This window comes from Daphnia pulicaria, chromosome 3 (assembly GCF_021234035.1).
Source record: "Daphnia pulicaria isolate SC F1-1A chromosome 3, SC_F0-13Bv2, whole genome shotgun sequence".
Lineage (NCBI taxonomy): Eukaryota > Metazoa > Arthropoda > Branchiopoda > Diplostraca > Daphniidae > Daphnia > Daphnia pulicaria.
Genome location: NC_060915.1, coordinates 3,527,988 through 3,553,468, shown reverse-complemented (window position 1 = coordinate 3,553,468; position 25,481 = coordinate 3,527,988). Strand labels below are relative to the sequence as shown.

The 25,481-nt window shown below is 39.8% G+C and overlaps 3 protein-coding genes across 3 annotated transcripts; all 3 read left to right on the top strand.

Moving 5' to 3' along the window:
• Nucleotides 1-391: 391 nt before the first annotated feature.
• Nucleotides 392-3,891, top strand: LOC124328331. The gene is made up of 6 exons (XM_046787063.1): nucleotides 392-505; nucleotides 571-891; nucleotides 988-1,165; nucleotides 1,235-1,329; nucleotides 1,399-2,316; nucleotides 3,330-3,891. Exons 5-6 carry the CDS (start codon nucleotides 1,869-1,871, stop codon nucleotides 3,815-3,817), a joined length of 936 nt encoding a protein of 311 aa, XP_046643019.1. The 5' UTR covers nucleotides 392-505; nucleotides 571-891; nucleotides 988-1,165; nucleotides 1,235-1,329; nucleotides 1,399-1,868; the 3' UTR covers nucleotides 3,818-3,891.
• A 9,368-nt stretch (nucleotides 3,892-13,259) lies between these two features.
• Nucleotides 13,260-15,214, top strand: LOC124329547. Its single transcript, XM_046788632.1, has 6 exons — nucleotides 13,260-13,775; nucleotides 13,860-14,158; nucleotides 14,224-14,519; nucleotides 14,584-14,686; nucleotides 14,782-14,871; nucleotides 14,935-15,214. The coding sequence occupies exons 1-4, from the start codon at nucleotides 13,766-13,768 to the stop codon at nucleotides 14,612-14,614; spliced, it is 636 nt and encodes a 211-aa protein (XP_046644588.1). The 5' UTR covers nucleotides 13,260-13,765; the 3' UTR covers nucleotides 14,615-14,686; nucleotides 14,782-14,871; nucleotides 14,935-15,214.
• A 3,047-nt stretch (nucleotides 15,215-18,261) lies between these two features.
• LOC124328664 (neuropeptide F receptor-like) lies at nucleotides 18,262-20,453 on the top strand. The gene is made up of 5 exons (XM_046787461.1): nucleotides 18,262-18,687; nucleotides 18,816-18,937; nucleotides 19,015-19,129; nucleotides 19,286-19,485; nucleotides 20,327-20,453. The coding sequence occupies exons 1-5, from the start codon at nucleotides 18,262-18,264 to the stop codon at nucleotides 20,451-20,453; spliced, it is 990 nt and encodes a 329-aa protein (XP_046643417.1).
• Nucleotides 20,454-25,481: the final 5,028 nt, after the last annotated feature.

Genomic DNA, 25,481 nt, shown 5'->3' with positions numbered 1-25,481 from the left:
GCAAAAGCGATCTGGCCCGATCCTCTCCAATCAAAAGCTCCTAACGTAGGCAAGAAATTGTGTTAGTTGGACCCTCGTCTCAGGTCCAACATTATCGGGTAATTCTTCCATACATTGTTGGATAACCTTTGTAAGTAAAATTTTATGTAAAAACCAAAACTAAAATTTAATTTTTTTATTTTCAGTTACCTGAAAGCCGTCCCACACAAGTCACGGCGGCAAAAGCGCGAGCGTGATGGCCATCTTTATCAATCTTCTTATAGCTTCATCATCTCTGTAGGCGGCAGTCAACCCGATTCTGACAGCATATTGGTAAATAGCCTGTGTAAATTTAAAAATAAAACATAAACAGTAATATAAGTGAATCCAATTTATTATAGGGAGGAAAACACCACTGTGGTAGAGACAGCCGCGGGATCTGGCGCCGGGGAAAGCTCTGGACATCGCTTGCAGTAGGGTCAGCTCATAGTCGCTAACTACTAAATCCGGAGTTGGCACTCTTCCTGTAAGTCGTTATATCAATTAAGTAAATTGTTTTGCATTGCATAACGAAATAATTGTTTTATTTAGACATCCTACCTGTTTGTTGGAGGCAAACTTCGTTCAGACGTGCCAGGCATGCTTCGTAAAGAGCTTGCGTCTTCGCGGTCATCAAAAACGTGGCTGCTTGTATAGAAATGCCGTGGGAAATGGCATGAACACTCACCAATTGGTAGTACCCTCTTGGTGTGCTGTGGAAGGTGGCATCTATATGGGCAGACCGAGCTTCCAATAACGCCGGCAACGCGCCAACATTGACGAAAACCAAAGCGTGTGCATCCCCTGCCGTGACACGACCGAAAAAAAAACGATGTTCCCCATTTAAATCCATCCTATTTCAACAAAAGAAAGGTATTTGTATTTATTTTTCTGTAAAGTGTAACGTTGTTTCTTACTTATAACGAGGAACGCTTTCGATTAACTCTTCAAATTCTTCTGGACTGCCAGGGATCGTAGGGTTCGTCTCTCTCCGCGCCCGATACATCGTCGCTCTTATCTCCTGGTATTGGCATGGAGGAGGGCCAGGAAACCTTGGAGAAGTTCACATCATTATTTTACAAATTTTTACAAAGTCTGATGGCCATCATTCGTGCCATGGGCCAACTCAGAATCAACTTCGTTTCAAGTACAATCATTCACTTATTTTCCATCGTTAGAAATCATAGAAAATCATTGAATTCATTTGCATCTACAGGATTTTTGACGTCGGCGGACAGCGATCAGAACGTAAAAAGTGGATTCACTGTTTCGAAGGAGTGACAGCCATCATCTTTTGCGTGGCGTTATCAGGTAGGAGCAGAATTCTTAATTTCCCGTTTTCTGTGAGCGGGTGGTTTTATTCTTGATACTTTGCTCCAGGTTACGATCTGGTGTTACCCGAGGACGAAGAGATGAATCGCATGATCGAGTCAATGAAGCTGTTTGACTCGATATGCAACAATAAGTGGTTTGTGGAGACCTCCATCATCAACGGCAAAGGAACAGCTGCTGATGGCCAGCACGGCCAAGACGGGCAACGATCACAGAAGAGCGAAAAGAAAACGGCCGTAAGCAAGAAAGCCATGACAAGAGTGAACGCCGATTGGAAGAAGGAGGAATCGACTGCCGAATCACTGGCTTATCTCGAGCGATCCATTCGTTCTGACGCCGCCTCCCTTTAATCCGCTGAAGCTGCAGCCAATCGGCACGAAGAATTGTCAAAAGTCTCAGCGGAAAATGAGAAACGTGTTAGAGCAGCCGCGGAAGAAGAAGAAACCAACAAGCGAAAACTGAAACACGCCAAAGAATTGTAAGAGCGGATTGAGAAGGAATTTCAAAAGGCCAAAAAGATGTGCACAGCTCAATCGATGCAGTCACAGCGGACGAATAGAATTGCCGACCAACTTCCCAATGAATCTGAAACAAAAGAAGAATCTGAAGAATTTGACTCCATCATCACCGATAGTACAATTCAAACGATGCAGATAACATCCAGCGACGAGTGGGATTCGCTTGAAGGCGTTCCATTATTGGATGCTCTTATTGACAAATTCTCCGACGACGCAGAAAAGTCGCAAACATTATCGATGCTGACCCAGTCTTTGGTTTTGCAAATCCGCCATCAACATTTGTGGATTGAAGTGACGACTATTGTCCGGCGTCACATCGACTGCGTCGATGATTTCATTCAGTCCCTCAAGTACATCAATCAAGATATCGAACTGGCGCAACTGTTTGTGTTCAACAAGGAAGAACAACGCCTGAATGATCTCCAACGAGCTGTCCAAGATAAAACTTTGGGATTTAACCTATTTAACGATGATGTTGATAAAAAAAAAGCACTCTGGCTACAATTTATTACTTCCAACAATTGGTTTGGACCTATGACGAACTTGTGACTTTATTGAAGCCCCTGGAAAGTGTTTCTTCACCAGAAAAGAAAGAATCAAATGCCCGGAAACAGCTGGTCGGAATTCTCGGCAATCGACTAGTTTCTGCTGTTGCGTTAAAACTACCGGGTCCAATTGAAACTACGAATCAAGAATTAAAACTACCGGGCATCAATCAAGAAACTGTTTTAGCAAATCTTCTACAGTGCTGTCGCCGCAACAGTTCATCCCCAGTATTATTTGGAACCTTTTTCAAAAATTTGGTGAGGGCATTAACGACCAATACATCATCCAATCAAGCGAAGGAGACTACCGTGAACCAATTTATCAATGAGAAATTGGCTGTTCGTCACGTGAAAGACTTGCTGCCGTCAAAAATAAGAGCCATCAGCATAGAGCAACTAGATAAGCTGGATTTCTTATTATACAACGTAAAAACTGATGTCAAAGATTTGGACGACATCCGTTCACGCGTCATAACATTATTGGAAAAGGATAAGTTTGAAGAAAAAGACTCTTTCAAATCAGCCTTATTGCTCATTGAAGTGGCATTTGAACAGTTTTACTGGAATCATGAATGGAACGAAATTCTAAAAATGTTGGTCAGATTCAGAGAAAAGATTCAGCGCCAATCAACTGGTGCGCCGATTTCAAAAGAAGCTGCGATGGAGAGACGCTTTTCAGGATTCAGTGGATCGACTCAAATTTGTTCTTACGGGGACCTATTGCCGCAAATCCTACCAACAAAAGCTTGACATTTGCAGCGAACTGAGAAAAAGATTCAAGAATACTGGCTGGAAAGATTTAGTTAAAGCTGTCCTGGGAAAAGGACACAAATTTTCTATCGAGAAAACTGTTCGTTTTTGTAAGTATGCAGTATTGTAATCAAAATATTCAAAAACATGATGACGTAACATGACATTGTTTTCGCAGTGCAATCAATCGAGTGGATTAAGAAACGAGAGATCGACATCATTGGCTCCTTCAAAGATCAAGGCGAAAAATCTGACAAGGATTCATTCGTGGAGTTTGTCGAACGACTTTTGGAAGTGGAACCGAAAAAAGTGGACGTCGATTCTATGAGGCCGCAACTTCAAAGAGCCCTGCACTTTCTCCTTCACAATCGAATCGTCTCGTTTACGGCAGCTGAAGTAACTTTATTAAATAAGTTATTTGATAAAAGCCGTTTTGGTCTTGTTCGAGACGAATCTTTCTGTCAAGACGAGGCCGATTTGCGAGCAGAATATTTACTCAACTGGAAAGAGCGTTACTTTTTGCGCTTGACAGACTGCTACGCTGAAATCGATCGGATTCGGAAGAAACTTCGTGAAAATTGGAAGGAAAACTGTATCAACGCGGACCTGGTTGCCGAACCAACCAAAGCATCCGACAAATGGACGTGCTCCTGAACAAGTACAACTTTCTTACCAGCCTGTTCATGTCGCCAACAGAATCTGTCAAGCAATGGCAGTCTCTTAGTGAAGAGCCACCTGAAAAATTGAAGCAGCTCATCAAAACACGAATTCGGCAAAATTTCTCGCTAATTTTCAGACAACTAATGGTTGATGTCGTGACGAAAATCAATCAACTTTCAGTTGCCTTAAAGCTAGAGTCCAAAATTCAGCAGATTACTCATGAAAAAAACTATCACGAATTAGAAGAGAACTTGTTACAAGCATTGAATTCACTCGTGACTGTTGCTGACAAATGTGCTGAAGGATCAGAAAATGAAAAGCATCTCCACTTTGATGCCCGATGTGGAATTGCTGATTCTAAGCCAAGTCGAGCTGGACGGCAGCGACCCAGCACGGACGTCCTACATTGTCACTCAACTTGAAGATTGGAGGGAAACAATCAACCTTATTGGAAAGAACCGAACTAGTGCAGAAAACCCAAAAGATGATATTTGCAAGAGCCTGTCAAAAAGCCGAGGAGCGAAGAGATGAATCGCATGATCGAGTCAATGAAGCTGTTTGACTCGATATGCAACAACAAGTGGTTTGTGGAGACCTCCATCATCCTGTTTCTCAACAAGAAAGATCTCTTTGAGGAGAAAATTACCAAATCATCTCTCACCATCTGCTTTCCCGAATACCCAGGTAAGTTTAATTGACTTTAGTCCTTTTTAATTTTCTTCAGAAACTCATTTGTGTAACGTTTGCGTTCAAGGATCCAACACTTACGAGGAGGGAGCCGCCTACATTCAAATGTAATTTGAGAGTCTATACAAGCGTCGCGACACCCAAACATGAGATCGCACACCATCCCATCCCAGCTCTCTCTTCATCTTAAACTCTCCCCTCTTTTTTTTCTGTCCATTTATTATTGATTTTGTCTTGGATCCCACAAACTTAGTCTGAAATATCATTTTGTAAACTGTACGTTCATTGTCGGCCCGTAAAAGAAAAAAAGAAAGAAAGAAAACGCAAAACAAATTCGTTGTAAGCCTCCCTCTCGTTGCTCTGGCCATCACGCACATAATTGCTTCCTCCCTTTACTCGATTCATGTTCAAACTTAATGTCCACACCCTCCCATTTACACAGTTACACATTTCTAGTCATAACTAGTCATTAAAAAAATGTACCTTCTCAACGACTCCAAAAAAATTGAATGCGGCCGGATATTTGTTGTTCTTGTTCTTTCTCGGCACCATTCAACGAAAGTGTGTCGACCAATCATGGCTTGATGGTTTTCCTGATTGTGGTGGCCATGCGCATGGTATATACCGTGTAAATCGCGAACAACACTTGCCCGACATCTTCTTTCGGTGTAGCTGGAACAACGGTATCTGAAAAAAAGCGATTCAATAAATCAATAAGTCGGTCCCTATTTACTTGCACACACTAACACCACTCGCTTGCAAATGGTCAAACAAGAAATGAGATTTTTTTCTTTGCGACAATTCAAAAATGAATGAAGTGCCTTTGGAGTAGCAGTTTTCCATCACTCTCTCCTCTCTCTCATTGGTGAGTATTTGGACAATTCGTCCAGTTAGTTATTTCTCCAATCAGAGTCGGAGTAAAGAATATAGTGCTCGCATTCCGTCGCGTTACTCTGGGGTTTCATATTATATATAACATCGATTCGATAAAATAATATAGACAAATAATTTTCCTCCGTCGCTATTTAATGTCATTTTATTATTTCTTATTCTCTATTTTTAAATAAAAAATATGGAAAGACATAAAGTTGATCACATTAACTTTTTGAAGCTCCTTAATCTTCTTTGGTTGATTTGACGATTACATTTGCCCTCTTCGTTGGTTGATTAAGAAACGAGTCCTCCTTGGAACGGTCAAGCTCGTCACGCTCCTTGGAACGATCACAATCCTTGGCAAGATTCTTTGTCACTCCCCGCTCACTAATATCCTTTTCAGAATCTTCAATGGTTTGGTACTTTTTTGGTTATCGCTGTCATCAGACATTTCAGAATGTTATATTTTTTATTAAATTGTAGAATAATGAAAGATAAATGTCTATACCAGCGCGATCCTTTGTCAAATCGACTATCTCGTCCGAAACCTTCTTGGAAACTTCTATCTCCTTATCTACCATTTTCGATCAACGATTTTTGAATCTGAATGGTGCCTCTGAATGTGTTCCGTAAAATAAGTTATCCAGTAGCCATTGATGCTCAAAGTGAACCTTGAATATGTTTGACAAGTCAAGCAGAAAAGTCGACCACCACTTGCTAATTTATCGTTCCCAGCACTATATACAACCACACCAAGCTTTCTATTGCCCATTCCTTTAGATAACTAATTATAGTTCGTCCTCGAAGATCTAAAACGTAGACTGTTTTACCTTTCCCCTGACAGATTTTTTTTGTTTTGACAGCCCTAATATGGAAGTGATCAATTGCATTGTTTGCATTTTCTATGGCAGGACTGACATGTACCAGATACACTTTATCCACCAGCGATGCACACAAAGACTTGATGGAAATGAGCAATGTCTTCTCTTCTGATAGAAACTTGAATGTCAATCGATTTATCCAATACATTGGGCCGAGCAACTTTTACTTGTCTTCTTCTCCCAGCAATTTGTCAAGATCCTTTTTGGCTGCAAACAAATCTGTGATTAAAAACAGCATGCTTTATGCAATGATGGCAGGTAAAGAGTAAAAAGTATTGACCTACTAAGCAAAACTTGATTGCAGATGATGACAAATAAAAAGTTAAGACTAATTAAGATTAATTCCGTACATTGCCGCCATGTGTATGCGTCATCGTAAACATCCGATTCCGATATTTCATAATTTTTCATAATTTTTCCGTGCTTTCCCCTTTTTTCCCCTTTTTATCCAAAATTTTCCAATATTTCCTAATTTTTTCGGAGCAAGACGCAAGTCCTGACTAGTGACGTTTTTTTTTATACGTAGCCATCTAGCGCTCAGCTTGACATACATGATTTTGTGGTTAGAAGCACGGTTTTTTCGTTTTCATTTTGCTTATATGGATCAAGCTCCAGCAGAAAATGTACTTCTAAAGTAACTTGATGACTTATTATCTAAATATCGTTTTATCGCCGGCGCAACTCTCCGGAACGACCAAGAAGTGAGCGTGGCCATCAACTAACTTGATTGACCAACCTAACCGCATAATTTTAATTTCTGACAAGGTAACTTTCGTCCAATAAAAAATATTAAAAAGCCAAAATGTTTTCAAAGAATTTTTTTATTATTGTTGTTGTTCAGAACGATAGGTGCGAATTTTAATTGTCTGGCCTGCAAAATTTGAGTTCATCCTTTCCATATAATAATAATCATTTCAGGCCTATACACGCGCATCACTCAAATAATTCACAATCAATATTATACCTAAAATTATGTACACTTACACACACGGTATATAATTCTGGATTGACGTGGGACAATTTTTTTCCAAATTAAAAAACTCACGAACTTATCATTTTGAGTCACGATATTATTTTCCCTTTTTAAATCTTTTTAGACGGCCGTGATCCTTCTGAGCGAGCCGTCGTAATTGGTACCGGAAGAATGACTGCGCGAATGCCTGGGATGAAAAATAATGGCATCATCTTCATCGTCGTCGTCGTCCAAGTGATCCCTGCTGCGACGATGCTGATGGCTGCTGGTGCTCATGTCCGTCCGAGCCGTGAATTCCTCGTCTCCGGGAGTCGTCACGGCAGCGCTGCAGAGCGTGCTGGCTGTCACGTCACGCGGGAGAGTGTTGCAGACGTAGGCGGCATCTGTTGGCGGCAATTGTTGTCGGCAGGCACCGTCACGTGACCAGCCCCGTGACACTAGTAGCAAATTGTCGTCTGCTGCTGGTGTAGCAACGCGTTATTACCTCCCGACGATCCGGTCACGACTTTGTAGTTGCTGTTCTCCGAGTCGGTGCTGAACTGGCGCCGATCGTAGACCAGCATCCGGCTGAAGGCCGTTATGTCCGGCATGTCACGCTCTTTACTTTGCTTCTTCTGGTAATTCTGGTGGCGCCGGATGGCCGACAGCGGCGGAGCGGCACCAGTTGCCGGACTGTGAACGGTCACGTAAGACGAACGTTCCGTTGCAAGAAGCTGCTGCTGGTAATGGACGGGGCAATCTCTCGGGTATCCGGACGTAACAGCCGGTGGCGGAGTCGGAATGGAAACGGATTCGTCATCGATGGAAGCCAAGCCACTCCGCCGCCGATGGAGGAGCAAGGGCACGGGATTTTCACGAAACCGTTGCACTGATTTGTCGGCTGGAATAAGGATTCGCTGGGATGATAATAGGGAAGGCAAGCTGGCGTTAGGGGGTTGGTCATGGGGTGGTGGTGATGGTTCATCTGTGACGGCGGGGGAGGCGGAGGAACAATGGCCAGAAGGTGACCGTTGGGCTGCCGTGTAACCCAAATCGACTGGCGTCTGCACCAGAGCTAAAGTCATTTTCCGGTGCATTTCCTTTTTGGTAATTCGATTTCGGTGCCAATAAATGAACAGGAAAATGGCAGAAGTAGGACCGGCTACCTGTTTTATCCCAAATAAATATAAGGTATAATTTAAAATCAATTTAAATGTATAAAATGATGGTTGTGAAAATACCTCGCCAGCTAAGAAACCGATGACTACCAAATGGAAACTGTAGCCTAAGTGTAGGTGAACATTGGCGGTTGAAATGATGAGCTGGACCTTAATTTACTTTTACTTCCGATTTCAGCCGTGAAAACCGAGACGTAAACAACCAAACCGAGTAAAAGTAACAATCCTGAATAAAAAATTTAAAAACAAAAATAAACTTGATCAAAATTTAAAAAATAATTTCAATCGAAATAAAATACCGGAAAGGATAAAAGTGACGCCGGATAGAAAAGTGCAATAGCGTCTCCTGGGTGCAAAGTGGCCGAGGAAACAGGAAATCTCTCCGACGACCAACAGTGGCCATGAAAAAGAACGGAGCCGACCTCAAGACCGCATTTGGAATCAAAATAAATAAACATTAATGTATCCATTAGGAGCCCGGAATAATAATAAAACTTCTCTTACAAGGGATTGAGAGTGTCGAGTCATTGGGATTGGGACTGTACTCTTCCGTTGGGAAATAATCGATGTTGAAACGGTAGCGTTCCGTCTCTTCAGCTGAAAGAAAAACCCACGTCATTTGAATTCAATTTGATGGTCTTTAAAAATGATTTAAGCGAAATGTACGATTGGTGTAGCAAAGAGTCCAGAGTCCACTGACTGTGAATTTGGAGAGGTACTCGAGTTCGGGATCTCCGGTTCGGTTGAATTTCGGGTTGGACATTTTCTCTTCGCTATAGAGCAATGGCCGGTGACGAGTCCGATGGCGACGGTGACGAACGCTATGAAGGCCGACAGCGGACCTCAGCGGATCTCTCGACAAAAACCCGCCGAATCAGTGTAATGAGTCATGATCAAAAGGGGCTTTTCCCCTTTAGATGTCGATGAATGAGTTCCTGTGTCGGCCTCTTTGGTTTTTCTCAATCCTGTCCGCAGTCCGCACACACCCCAGTCATCAGGGCGCTCTATTATTTTATTTTATTATTTTTTTGTTTCCCGCTCCAGATTCCGGAAGCGTAATGAAGTATATAGCTGGGCTCCCCTTCTATATATCTATAGTGTTTCGCCGAGAAGACGTGGGATGAAAACAGTTCATATACGCGAAGCCGGAAATCCCGCGTTATTGATGCCGCCATTTCACGAATATAATCCTTCGAGTATTGAACGTACGCCGAAAGTGCATGTATAGATCTATATCACGTCGTCGCCCACGCGCGTGAAAAGGAAAACAAATGCCGTCACGTTCGATTTCAGAACATTGATAAAACGGAGAAAAGGATTTCTTTCTTTTTTCTTAATTTTCCTTACTCGAGAATAACAGGATCGCGCGAGAGGCGGCGGCGGGATGAATTCAATTTAAATGGATGACGCGTCGATAATGATCTTACAAAGTGGATGGCTGTTTTAATTCAAGGGACGGATTTTTTCTGGTGGTCACTATTTTTCTGTCGAAGGTCCATCATCAATTCATCATTTATTGTTGGCTGTCGTTGAAACAATTTCTGCAACGGCTCCTGCAACGACCTGCGCGCTCATTTACTGGATTGTTATCGAGTGTTGAATTTTAAAAAAAAGGACCATTGAAACTTGGACGGATGGCGAGTCCAATGCACCGACCCTCATATTATTAATACCTTGACTACTTGGAGTCTATATAAGAAATTAAGACGAAGAGACGAGGAAACAAATAAACTAAATATAAACCGGGGTCTTTCCCTAACCGCTTTCTTGCATTTCATGGATGACCTACTCCTTGTCCTTACAGACTCTTCTTCTCCCTATATCGATCGTGAACGCGGGTTTGTTCAAAGAGAAACTGCTTATTTTATTGATAAACCCCCTGAATTACATTAGAAGTTGTTTCTTCTCTAGGCTACAAGCTGGACCAAAGAAACTCGTTTTTAGTGAGGATATAACCATTAGAATGGAATAGGAATTTTACTAATTCTGGCCTTGAACGAGAGAGTTGCCAGAATGAAATGCCGTGAAATGCTGCGGCGGTGAATTCGTTCAACATAGACGGATTTCTGACGTTTTCATCGTAATCCCGACTAGATCCTTTCTAGTTTCGGCAACAGGCCGACCTCCTGCATTTCCTCAATACCAATAACGGAAGAAACTAGTGTATACACATTCATTTTCCAAACCAACAAGCCTATAGTAGACAAATGAGACAATTGTACTCGTTTTCGAGAAGAATGTTACATGGTGGAATTTTACCTGATATTTTTGTCACAAATCCCTTCTAACAACATTTGAAACCACAATTGCTCGGAAAAAAGGCAAAGGAGTGAGTTTTAAGCAGAAGCATAGAGCCCTGAAAAAGAATAAATATTGATGAGTGATAATATAAATAGGCTACACTTAAACATATTCAACAGAGAAATACCTGAATTAAAATTTTTTTTACTCTTTGATCTGAATCCCAGGCCTGTTAAAGATAATTGACTAATTTTGTGTAACTCGTGAGATATAGTCATCCATCAAAATAATTTCTTTTGATAAAGACTCCAATTTGAAGAAAACGAATTTAAATTCTGCCGCTAAGCTGCAACGCTGCCGAATTTCAGAAAATTGTACCGAATTCTACAATACACTAAGAGTCATCTAGCGTGTAAAATTGCAAACAAATTGAATATACTTGTGGAACAGAATACTTATGATACAGTTTTTTACTGTGAAAAATTGGAGTGGGGTTTTGCTTAAAACAATATTCATGTACTACAAAGTATCTTTGCAACGAAGTTCTAATGAGACATATATTTAAGATACGCTTTCTTTATACTACACATATATAACTTTGTGTTCTTATGAAAAATTTTACTTATAGAGCTAGTTATTTACGAGCATAGTTTACAGTTACTAAATAATCAAAATATCAGTGATATCTTTTATTTACAGGCTTGTGAGTATCGCTAGCGCTTCCGATAGCGATAATAGCGGCGATGAACTTAAATGTAGCGCTAAAAAATCGCCGGTTAATTCTAAATTAGGCTATCGGAAACACTAGCGTTGATATCGCCGCTAGTTTTTGCGATAGCGATAAAATCAGAAAACTTTTCGTCATTTTATTGTAAGAAATTGCCTAAATTTAGAGTTTCACCATCAAATTGCAGAATCAAATTATTGATTTTTATTATCTTACTGAAGACTTTAAAACTTTCGTTTTGAATCCCTTAAGTTTTGTGATCTAATCGAAAGATTCTCACAACAAAGTTTGTTTAAATTTTTTTTCCCAAGTTAATATAATTTTTTCAAGCACACGAATTTTTTAAATATCGCTTTAAATATCACTATCGCAAGTGGCGGTATTTTCTCGCGATAGTATCGGTAGCGGTATCGGCGATACATGGTAAACTAAGTAGCGCTATCGCAACCGGCGATATTGCGGAGACTATCGATTTACAACCCTGTTTATTTATGAAACACTTTACTTCCAACACTGTATATTAATAAGAGAATAAAAAAAGCTGTTATTAATGGCAACCTTTACTAGTGCGATTCCGTCACTCTGAGATGCACCACCTTATGAAATAATTTAATAATGGCCATTTGTTTCAAAGAAATTAGTTAAGTTTTTAAGAATTTTCTCAATTTCTACTGAACATTATTATTTGAGACACCTTTTACTAGTGATACACTGCTGCGAATTCCGAATATACTATCGATACAAGTTACTAAAGTACGATACTTATGACTTATACTTATATCTCATGAGTATATTCATGATAAATGCATGATAAATAACTGCACATTTAATGATACCAAAATTTACAAATCATGAAATTATCATGATTTTCTTACTACTTTAGTACTTATATCTCATGAGTATATTCATGATAAATCCATGATAAATAAATGCACATTTAATGATACCAAAATTTACCAATCATGAAAAAATAATGAGTTTGTTACTAGTTTATCAGTTATATCTCATGAGTATATTCATGATAAATGCATGATAAATAAATACACATTTAATGATACAAACATTTTACAAATCATAAAAATATAATGAGTTTGTTACTAGTTTATCATTTATATCTCATGATTAATATTCTTGATAAATACATGATAAATAATGGAAAATTTAATGCTATTAAAATTTAAATCATCAGGAAATATCATGATTTTATTCCAATTTCTCAACTTATTCACACCTATATGTCATGAGAAATATTCATGATTATTACCTGAGATTCTAATATGATTTTCACATGTTTGTTAACTATGAAATCAGTGATATCTCATATGAGAATTGATGATTTGGACTTAGAATTTTTTTTAGGTCAGTTTTTACGATTTATAATCTCATTAAAAAGTGAGATTTTAGTGAGATAAAATTTTTATCATAAAAAATTATGAAAAAATCATCAGTGTCATGAGAAAACTTATGATTTCTCATAAAATTAGATGAGATTTTTCCGTAAGGGTTTTTACTAGTGCGATTCCGTCATAGCGCTACGCACCCTTTACGTTTATGAAACATTTTACTTAAAGAGCTAGTTATTTACGAGTATAGTTTAGAGTTACTACATCATCAAAATATCAGTGATATTTTTTATTTATGAAACACTTTACTTTCAACACTATATATTTATGAGCAAAAAAAAGCTGTTATTTATGGCCTTTACTAGTGCGATTCCGTCATTGTGAGATGCACCCGTTTTTCTGAAACTACTCGGGTGTGGAGTCTGCAGTTTGTTCCTCGTTGGATGACATTTGGTAAACGTTTATTATAAATTGAGAAAGATTAATATTTTCCTATTGATGTTTCATGGGAAATAGTTTTCTTTATAAAGTTTTTTTCTAAATTGTTTTTAAATTGAAAGTTGCCATTTGCTTTCATTTCTTTCCATGCACGACGTCTTCTTTCCTCTTTCTGAATGCGCGCTAAAAGAGCAATACAAAACAACTCGATCAACTCTACATTTGATTAGTTTTGATTTTGTCGTGCTAGTTTTGATTTTTTGAAATTTTCAAGTTTATTTCCTGATTCCAGGTCGTCGGCTGCTTACAGTTAATCCGTGTTCAGTCGTTGAAATTTTTAGATAATTTCCACATCAAAGTTTGCGTTTCTACGTTGACATTTCACCTGAACAGATACTACTATCGACTACAGGAATCATCTTACAACGTCTAACCCCTTACCAAAGTTAAATTAGTTTTCCAACGTTTTCTACAATTCCAAAGTTTTTTTAAATATTTTACAGGATTCAGGATTTCCATTCTGAAGTTGACCAGCAAGTAGTTGTCGATCCTTATTGCACTTTGATCCCCACATAGATGTGAACAAATTGACCCGCAGCCGGGATTTTCTCGTGATTATTCCATGGAAATTGGTGGGTGTGGTAAACGTTATAACCTATTAGAACTTGAAAATTTAATTCTAATTTCTTGTGTTGTTTCTTTTAAATTTTGTTAAGATTTGGCATTCAATGAAGTGATGTCGAGTTTGGATCGTGGATCGAGTCATTCGGTCGGCTGGAGAAGATCTCGGTTCTCTCGGATGACTCGTCGCAACAACTCACACATCTCGCCCAGGAGCAACTCGCTACTTCACGCCCGCCATTTGGGAATCCAGCGAAGAAAACCTTCACTGCTCAACCGCATTTTCCACGGGCGTACCCTTCAAAACCAAATGAGATCCTTGTCGACTCACCATTTGACATCGGAATCCAGTGCTCCAGTCAATCTCGAAACTGGCCAGCGTTCCGGCGATCAGGTAACATTTTCTGATTATAATGAAATTGGCGTGGATTGATTTGTTATTTTTGCCATTTTTTTCAGTCACTTCATCTTTTGATGGAGCGTCTAGAGTCGCATTTCGGACTTCAGCGTCAGACAATGGGCATATTGGCCCAGCTGAACGAAGCCGCTGTAGCCAACGGCATTGGCACAACTACCGATAGTTTCACGGCCGCTGGAGAAAGTTTGATCAACGGCGGTGGTGCGTCCACGGCCAGTTTTAGTGATAGCAGCGTATCATCCCGTGGCGGGCCGTGGGCCTCTAATGTCCTGCACAGCATCCGCCATTGGCGAGCCAGAAGAGATGCCTTTGAAAGAGCTCGTTCTTTTGAGTCAAGGTAAATTTGGTTTCGTTTTATGACTTCCTGACAAGTTAAATATTTTCACTTTTATTCGAAACAGATTATCCTCGGGCGGATGGATAGTAGCCTAAACATTGGATTTCCGCGATGTTATCGCCCATTTCGCCTTGTAGAAGATGAAGACAATTCCGATACAGACACTGGTAAAATTCGTCTCTGTTGGGACGAACATTTATCATTTTATCATTGATTTGACTGTTAATGTTCATGTTTTTAATTTACTGGCCCACTCTTTCAGATGTGACGGCCGAGTCCGCCGCAACGGCAGCGAATCTTGGCGACAGTCGAGTCCCATTCGTTCACCCCGATGCGTTGAGCAGCGAACGAGGTAAACGAATGTTAATCGATTCATTGGGACAGCAGTTTTTAACCTGCCAATTATATTTGACAGGCTTTTGTGGAGAGAGTATTTGTCTCAGGTAGTTAATGTGCAGCTAAACAATATGGGTGACGACGGCGGAAGCAGCAACGCTCCCAGCTCTCAACAGCCAGGAGCGCCGGATAGCGGAGGCGATAACAACGACCAAAAACGAACTCCATTGTCGTCTCTGGCTTTCGACCATGGTGGAAAGTATCACCAGTTTCTTTTCCCAACACGGAATCAATTCATCTGATTCGGTCGATGCGATTCCTGCACCTACTCCGCAACCACCAACAGCAACGACGACGAAAACATCGGTAGCCGGAAGCAGTCAGGCCAGACCATTTCCAGGAATTCCACCCAGACCTGGAAATTCGGCAGTTCCACAGTCATTCCCTTACGTTTCCCGTTTCTCCAACGCGATGAGAGACGGAAGGATTCGTGGCTGCGGTAGAGGAAGGCCCCACTTCGCCGACTATTGGCAGACACCGAAATGTCCCGCCACCTTGGAGAGTTTTCCCGCGTGTTGAACATGTCATGGGAGGAGGCACTGGAGCTGCCGGAATTTCTTTCGGGGGAGCCGAACAAGGCCCAGGCCAACAGCGCTGGACTCTCCGCCGGAATGCGGAATCACAAGTCTCACTCAGCGCCCATCTGACGTACCGCATCCAGGCCTGGGATTTTCTGCGCCAAAAACGGATGCATTCCCGACATCCGCGATCCTTACGCCAACATTGTCATTCCCGAAAGTAAAATCCACAATGACGCCAGTGTCGATGTTTCAGCTGACGGCCGGTTCCTCGTTACGCTCGTCCCTTGCACTTCACTCACTGGAACTCTCATTAGTTCTAATAAAACAGAATTTTAATTTGTTATTATAGAATTGAATTGATTGTGTTTTTTTTATTTTTACCAAGAAGAGCGCCTGTTGTCGTTTCTCCACTCGCTTGAGTGCATGCCGCTCCTGTTCCACACAGAAAACACGCATCAATTAATTATAGATGGCGCGTGGTATAGACGGATTACGCCAGAGTGGCGGCCAGCTTCACTTTTCTGATTTAATTATTTCAGCCTAGCTCTTCCATCATGTATTATGTGTGCAGGGTATATCGACTTGTGTTTTGGACTTATGTATAACCCGAAAGTGGTCAGCATAGAAATAAATGGTGAGGGTCTATAAATAATTAAATATTCATTTCTTTCATCCGCAACTGTTGCCGACGGGAGTGGTTGACAAATTCACGTTTTACGTATAATGAACTAATAGGCGGCCAGAAAGTAATTCTATCGACTAGTGTTTAAAGGTGGCACCGGCTGTTCTAGTAAGTGTATAGCGCAACGATTATTATCGACGTTATTTTATAAGCTGATTTAACACTAGAAAAATGTAATATATATATTTAACCTAATTTTTTCATACTACTTCTAGTACAGATATTTAAATATGATTCCTTAACTGCATATCACCGAATATCGCTTTAAGGATAGCAGTATGGTGTTCAGCAGCCAGGAAAATGTCTAATTTCTGAAAATGTCTGATTGTAACTGATATCACAATCAGAATATCAAGGAAAGTACCATTATAACGCTAGTGGCGCCTGGCCTTACCTGTTGGCTGCATATAAGGACATTCAACTCTTTCACTTGTCAACAAAACCAAGAAAACTTTGAGCTCGTTAATTCGAAATAAATGCTCATAACTTGCAAATTTTAATTAATACCACAATGAGCTAATTTTTATGGAGGACGAGCCTGGGACAAACTTTCCTTTGGTGGCTATAAGAGACAAACAAACGGGCGACGAATATAAATGTTATTATTAATCACAGATATTATTAATACGTACACCACTTTATATCCAAAACTTATTTTATTCAATTATCTCAACCAACCATCATATTTTTTTATGTAACTGATAGATCTAGCGAGAATCGAGATAATTGCCTCAGTGGGAAAACGGGAAATTTATTCGGTTAATCAGCGCAGTGTTTATAGCGACTTATGTTTGAGGGGCTTATATAACCCAAAAGTATAGCCAACGGCCAATTGTGAGGGTAACCCTTTTTTTTTATCCGAAACTGTTGCCGCCGGAAGTGGCTGACAATTTCACGTTTTTCGAAGAATGAACTAGGCGGCCCGGAAGTTATTCCTTTGACGAGTGTCCAAATATGGTGCGGCTGTGATAGATGTTGTGTTGCGTAACGACCATTACCAGCAATTGTTTAATAGCTAACTTTCTATTCAAGTATAGTATTTAACTAGGGTTAATTTTGGCGTTCAGTTACGTAGACGGAAGATAAAGGTTAACTTTCGATCGTCCATATCAGAACTCTTTCTTACTCAACTCTTGCTGAGATTGAGAGAAAGAGGATAACATGTTGCGAGTGTGAGAGTAACCTGAATCTTCTTGTTACAAACTTATAAAATCAATCGAAATATGAAGATAAGGATCGCTTTACAACGAGTGGTGTTAGTTTCGAAGCTTTAGGTCAAGTATACAGGTGTTTTAATCATTCGATCGTCAGGAAGCTAAAGGAATCCTCAAGCTCATTAATTCGAAATTAATGCTCATAACTTGCAAATTGCAATTAATACCAAAATTAGCTACTTTTAGGGGGATGAACCCTGGGGAAAACATTTCTTTGGTGGTCATTGGTCAATGAAAAAATGAGTGGGCGACGCATGAAAATATTTATTTTAATCGCAGACATGAATAGAAAGCGGATTGAGCTGATGATTGAAAGAAGTTGAAGCGAATTAAGATTGACTCAGGAGAAAATAATAGCCTATTTGCGGAAGGAAGCGCTGCGGAGGAGCGGAAAATTAATTCCCAATCGATAATTTCATTTTTCCCGCTGAAAATGTTTAATTTGAAATTATTAGGTCATAGGTGATCAACATGTTTTGATTCCCTTCGACACGCTCAGCAAAACTGACAAGCGGCAACAACTTTGAGAAAATCAACAAATTTAGTTATCGAATAACAACCATAAACAGATGATATAATTTGTGTGGAACTGGGTCACGTACTGTGTTAACTCCCCACCAAGCCAAACAAGTTGATTGGAATAACATAAACCGACGAGCAATTATATTAGTGAATCGAACGTTGGTTGCCACACACGCAAACACGGAAGTTGTTATGCAATTAAAAATGACATGACCCCAATGATGGGGAAATCAACAGCCCTTGACGTTACCCGTTGACATTAACGAGCCAATTTCACGTTAATTCCTTTAGCAGCAGAAAAAACCAAAATAACTTGCACTTAATTTGATTCAAATTCATTCCTGGCTGATTTCTAATTGGTTTTTCCGAAAATAAAAAATGTTTTTCTTCATTATTTATTTTAGTTGATGGAGATCCGGTCGTACACTTGGCCACTGGGCAATTCGCCCGTCTCGTGCAAGATGGTGGGCTCGTTGCAGGCCGTTTCCATTTTCGTGTCCACACTGTCCATCACGGCCATCGCCCTCGACCGTTACCAGCTGATCGTCTACCCGACTAAAAAAAGTTTTCAGCTGACAGGTGCCTTGCTGGCCCTGGGCGGTATCTGGATCCTGGGCGTCGTCCTGGCCCTGCCGTTCTTCATCGTCCGCACGCTCCAGCACCACGACATCCCCATCCCCAATTTGCCCATCAGCTCCGTCGACTATTGCCTGGAAGAGTGGCCCAACGAGCGCGGCCGCTCTCTTTACTCCATCGGCAGCATCTTGATCCAGTACGCCCTGCCCATCATCACCGTTCCAGTGGCTCACGCCCGCATCTGCAACAAACTCCAAGTGCGGATGGCATCCATGAACCATCAACAGGCCACCCGCCAACATCAACAACAACAGCCGCCGCAGCCGCCGCTTAGTAACGCGCCCAGTCCCAGCACCAGTAAGACAGTAACGGCCACCCGCTGCAGAATTCAGCCGTGATGACGGCTAAAGATTCGGCTGTAACGGCCGACGGGCGGCTGCCTGCCAAGATAAAACTCCGTAAAACCAACACGCTCCTAGTGGCCATCGCCATCATCTTCACCATTTGGTGAGTTTTGATTAAAGCAATCAATTTCAGACGCGGGAAAATTTGATTTGAAAATTTTGAATGGCAATTCTGTCCAGCTGGCTCCCGATGAACACGTTCAATGTCGTCGTAGACACGTGGAACGTCTTTGGCGACGACACGGAGACGATGCTGATCGTCTACGCCGTTTGCCACATGGTCGGCATGTCCTCGGTGAGTTCATTCCTTCCCAACGTCTAGACGATGACGTCATATCCCGCTTATATTAGACGTGGTCGTGATGGAAGAGTCAGTCAATCGGAAGAAAAGTTTTCGACTTAACTTTTCCGTTTCTGATGAATTTCCTCCTCTCCTTTGATGATATGAAAGGCCTGCGCCAATCCGCTGCTGTACGGTTGGCTGAACGACAATTTCCGCAAAGAGTTTCACAAAATCGGGACTTCGTTCGTAGCCAGGAGCAAGAACAACAGGGCGACGACGCAGAGCATGAGGCAAAGGGCCAAGATGGTCGTCCAGCAGCAGACGGCAACCGGCAACCGGCCCAACTCCAAAGCGGTGGGGCTGCACAAGCACAGCACAGCACTCTCTAAGAAACGCTGTGTTGAAAAAGGGAAACATGACCATGCTTTGTAAATATTCTAAATTCTGTGTTTTGAAATTTATTATTATTCTAAATTCGATGTTTTCAAAACGGAAACACAAAGTTTAAAAAATGGAGTAAATCTCTTTTTCTCATTTTTACCTTCGCGCCACTTTGGACATTAAACCTAATAAACGCCCCTCATTAAACGACACATGATTTAACTAAACATTGCGTTAAGAAAAGGTAAAAATGTTAACTTTTTGCATCTCTTTGGCGGGATGTAAAAAACAAACATTTCGAAACATCAACAAATGAAATAAGTATATATCGCGTGAATTGGTTTGATAATCAAGTTTATTGCAAACCTTATCTTTAGTTTGTATACCCACATGGCACCAAGATATCTTTTTTTGTAAAAAAGATGTAAAGTTATAAAACAAAAGTCTATATTTTAGATGACTTGCTTATATCTTAAAGTCAGTCTATTGTGCTCCAAAATGTCCGGACAAACTACATAAAAAAGATGTACATCTTTTTCCAGCTAATTTTTGGCCGATATACATATTTAAGTATTAAAAATGATAGCTTTAATGTAAAAATTTTAGCAAAATGTTATCTTTAAGTTATCTTAGTTACATAAATTATATATCTTAGGTTATCTAGTTTATATAACATAAAGTTATTTAAAAGATGGCTCTAATATAACATATAGTTATCTAAAATATGGCTTTATGTTTGGTGTCTATACAAATATAAATTATAACTTCAACTAAAAAGAATATGCACACATGTGATTGATGATACATATCATGTATTATTTTTGTCAGAGCGGTTACAACAATTAAGAAATCTTTATCAACAACTTTCTTCTTCTTAGCCGCCAAGCGGGTACCAGACTTCGTTACAAATTCCGCGCTGTGTTTGTTGAGCTCAGTCAAAGATACGTTGGAATAAAGTCCTCCTTCTTCTTTAGTGCTAAAGATGTCTTATTGACATCTTATGTATGGCATTGTTATCATTGCCATTTTGTTAGCCATGCGGTTTAGGAGAGACTGGAGTAAAACGGGACGGTTTTCGTTTGCCCCCTATATATCCCCAACTAATCATTTAATTTCTTAAAAATTTTTTTTTATGTATTCCCTATTGTAATGTACCCCCCATATTTTTTTATAATTTTATAATAAACCATTTCCCCATAAAAGACCTTTAAAGTTTACTCAGATTTATGGGAGCAGCCTATTTTTTGGGGTAAGTGAGGACACTGGGGTGGGTGGTGAGGGACGTCCTCCGTTTTCGCCTTAAAATGCATTAATAAAATTGAAAAAAATTGAAAAAGTGTTCCACTGCATAGACTCTTTGAGTTTATAAACGTTTCAATTTGATTATTTTGTTAATGAACCTTTTTTCTTATATAAACAAAATTCCTTATGGAGCAGTAGGATATCCTGCGTTGCCAGGTCAGGAAATCAAGCCTCTTTAAAATGCTGTACGCTGATTGGACCGTAACTGTCCCATTTTAGGCAAAAACAGCTGTCCCGATTTCCCGATTATGACTCTTTTTTTAAAAAGTTCATACTGTCTAAATGAATTGATCTAAAATTATAATTTTGGTTTTAAACGATCAAGAAATGAATCAGCTTCATTTCCATATTAAATTTACATGCCATTAGCGTTTATTTCTTTCTATAAACATAAAATGGCGGAGACAACAATTTCTAAAAAAAAACCGTGTTTTTAGTTTTGTCAATAACTCATGCAGTTATCGACAAAAATCAACCAAATTTCATGCCTAAGTAGATTATACAGATTTACATAACATACTAAAAAATTTTAAAGTTTTATTAACATCTACTATTTTTCCCCCCACTGTCCCTTTTGACCCGGTGTCCCGTTTTACTCCAGTCTCCCCTACATCTTAAAGATATAATGTTATATCTTTTTGAAGACTTTATATCTTTTTCACAAAAAAAAGATATATTGGTGCCGTGTGGGTACATCCTAGCAGATAATTACCAACGGCTTGTTTCGTCCAAATTTCACTAAGTCCCAATTTTCTCATTACAAAATAAACTTCTATTTTAACTAATGTTATTTTATAGGATCTCTACATGTTATTTTCAATCTTTTCTTCGTCTGCTAGGAGGGGAGGAGTTGTGCTATTATGTAAGAGCAGTAAATATATCTAGCCGACACAACAAATAGAATTTTCTAAAACATTTAGTGACTTAAACTTTGATATCTAGTTAAGTTAAAACCAAAAATGAATTCCGGAAGTAATTTTTGTGTTTTTGTTTCGTTGAGAACATCACAAGACATTCCCCGGTGCGACTTGTGTTCCGTACAATTTCTCACGTTCACTTTTTTAGTTGTGCCTAATAATATTGATGCTGTTGTCTTTCCTGCATGTTCTTTCCATCAGTCAATCTATCTGTCTTGTCTATCTCTTAGCTTTACATTCCCGACTCCGCATTCCGCAGCGTAGGCCTATGTTATTTCCCATTTACAAGAATAACTAACGGGATAAGGAAATGGTGACGTCATTTCACTCTGTGCTGGGCGCTTCCTGCTGTACATATAATTATTTGGAGATCTGCTGGGGGTTTTCAAGTTGAGAGAATAAGATTGATCTTCTCCCGACTGTTTTTTGGCTGCCCTAAATAATTATCTTCACCTTCGGAATGCACGAACCAACGACCGACGAATGATTTAGCGGAACGGAAATGTGCCTAGCCAGAGCGCGGCTAATGTTATAATATATAATATTAGATAATATTTATATACTATCTCGGCGAATATTATATATAGCTCTAAATCAGATTGGGCATTTCCTTCCTATTAAATGATCCGCCTAGGGCGCGAGCGTTTTATCGGGATAGCGATCACGAGCGATCACGAGCGAGAGAGGTGGAAATCAGCCGAGTGTTGCATCAGCAAAAAGGAAACAGGGCGCGGCGGCCATGCCGCAACTCTTTTTTCTATTTTCTCTTCTTTTTTTCACGACTTTCGACGTTGCGTCGCACGCGCCAGCGTTTATCGGTTATTCATTGGAGCGTCGTCAACTCAATCTGTCATCAGCCACCAGCATTCAAATTCTCATTATGTATCGATTATTCATTATTCATCCGCCATTTTCGTTTGTGCTGTGTGTCCTCGGCGTTTTCCACCGCATCATCGCATCAATAATGACTGCTGATGATCAAGCTGGATGCGCTCGACGACCTTATAGAACTCTCCCGCACCATTTGTGGTGTGTACGACGTTCCAGAAGTCCTCGTATGTCAAACGGAAAAACCACAGTCACACAAACTTTTACATTCAGCCTAATAGAACCAAAAGGTTCTTGTACATAATTACGTCAGCGGCAGAAGATGATTCTTTTAACTGGACGAATTTTATGGGTGTGTAATCTTGAGGGGTAATAAAGTTACACGCGTCAATTTATATCGGGATGGATAAAATCAGTGGATTAGATAAAAGAGGCTATTGCGCCGACTCGCGCTCTTCTTTTGCCGGTATGTGTGTATGACGTCATTTGCTCTAATCACTACTGTAATATCACTCGGATATCTCAGAGGAATTTTCTAGGAATAAGTAACCGTCAGTAGTATATCTTTATTGCCGATTCGGTATAGTCTATCCATTTAAAAATTGGCGGGATATCCCCTCCCCTTTTACTTGATTAGCAGCGGAAAATAAATGCAAGTCTGAACACGATTATTGATCACGAAAAAAGATTCATAATAATACAAGGACGCCATAGTATAACTTGAATAAGCCTGTGTGGTTGTTTTAAACGCTTTGTGGGATTTGTATGACAATTAATCCAGCCCACACAAACCCTGCCTAGGTATACGTTTTTCTTGGTAGAGCGAAATTTTACAGTCAATTGTAGACCTCTATACATGCGGTTAATAAAATTTCATTGCATGTGGTGCCATTATCTAATGGAACTTTTACTCAGTTTAGCTTTTAAATTACTCAATCCAAACAGCGAGATTGAAATAACATTGTTCATTATTTAAAAATATCGGATTTCGTATTGGAAAATGCTTAGTCCCGAAATATTAAAATGGAAAAGACAGATCCCTTCAAATTACATCTTTTTCTGTCGCCGATTTTGAACTGCGGCGCCTATGCCCGACGAAAAGAAAGCAAAGAGAAGTAAGCGTGCCCTGTGGGGAGGGCTTCAACCTCCAACTTGAGATATTTTGAGGAGAGTAGGGTTTTTCTTCAATTTCCTCCATTTAAAACAATTTAATTTTTTCAATTTCATAATTATGATAAATGAGTAATAACGTTCACGATCAACTTTCCTCGCCAATGTCTTAATCGATACTATCACAAATTAAATCAAGGCTTAATTATGTATTTGACACGTATTTATAATGCCACTCTTATTTAGGAAGATCAATCATTTACATTCTAGAATGTAGCCTATCTAGTTAACGTACTATGAAAAATTGTACTAGTAATTTTTTTAGCCATCATAAGTAGCCCAAAAACTATATTGGTGGATATCTTAAAAAAATTGGGTACCAGTACTTGGATTTCGTAAATTTAATACAAAAGTATCCGTATTATATAATTGCAATGATTCCATCTGTGGATCATGAATTCACTCAGCAATAATTATATTATGTAATGGAAGTATCAATAAAAGTCCATATTGTCGATAATCCTTATCGAAACAGCATGTTTATTTAACAATGCTCATTTGTAACCATATCGAATTTCGTACTGGAAAATGTTTTTTGCCCCGAAATATTAAACTGGAACAGAGAACTGCCGATCCCCTGGCAGATCTCATAAAATTACATCTTATTTTGCCGCCAATTTTGAACTGCAGCGCTGCTATGCCCGACGAAAGAAAAGTAGTCGTGTCCTTAGGGCTTGTGATATTTTGGGGAAATCAAATTTTTTTTTTCATTTTCGTCAATTACAATCATTAAATGTTGTAAGTTTGATATTTCTGATAAATGTACGTTCAAAATGTTTTTCGAAACCCCTCGGCTTCTTTTGTCATGGACAATAGAGTCGAATGTCGGATCGAAAACAGTGGCTATCTTTCCTCGTCATAATAGAGGAAGGGTCACTTTTTTCGAAAAAGGGTGTCCTTCACCGGAAATCAAATGAACAATATCGTGAATTTATTATTGTATTAAATTGACCATCTCTTTTTAATCGCCAATTAGAAACAAATCAGTGAGAAATTCCTGTGAGATATTTTTTTTTGGCGGGATGAAATTGTTTCTCGGCTCCATTTTACATCAGGATGGGCAGATGATAGAATTTACATAAACGTACAGAAATCGTATTACATTGTATAGAGTTTTCTACGTATAACAATCAAATTTAGAACCCGTCTACGGATCTATCCGGAATAGACTTTCCAAATGGCCGGAAAAAAGGGGGGGGGTGGAGTTCAATGGCCGTTGCGCTTTTACATCGTTCGCCATTCCCACCGAAAAAAAAACATTTTCCTTTCTATTTTTGGCCTTTAAAATAAGATCGGGGCTATGCGCTGTCTTTTAATATAGAACCCTCCCTCTCTCTTGTTTATTTTTGTGGTGATTCCTATTCTTACCCCTTTCATCCGCAACGTCTAAAAGATTCAGTTGGAGTAGATATTCGATAAACACACACAGCATTTGTACGGGGCGGAAATAGGTTCCGCTGTATCATCAAACAGCAACCTTGGAACTGGTCCAGCGAATCGCTCGCCCATCCATTCGGCCCCTTTTTGCGATTGGATTTCCCCGCACATTTTAGACTGTAAATGATTCGACCTTTTATCTTCGTGTGCTGTTTGGCGGTTGTTGATGTCCTTCAATGTGTTATAGATTCAAGAAGATGTGCGCAATTCATTCAAATGGATTACGCAAACTGATTTTTTCTGTTCGTCAATCAAGTCTTTGAAGCATTTAAAAATATAAGACAAAAAAGCCTGGGGGCTTTATCATATTATATCAGCCCCTCTTTGCG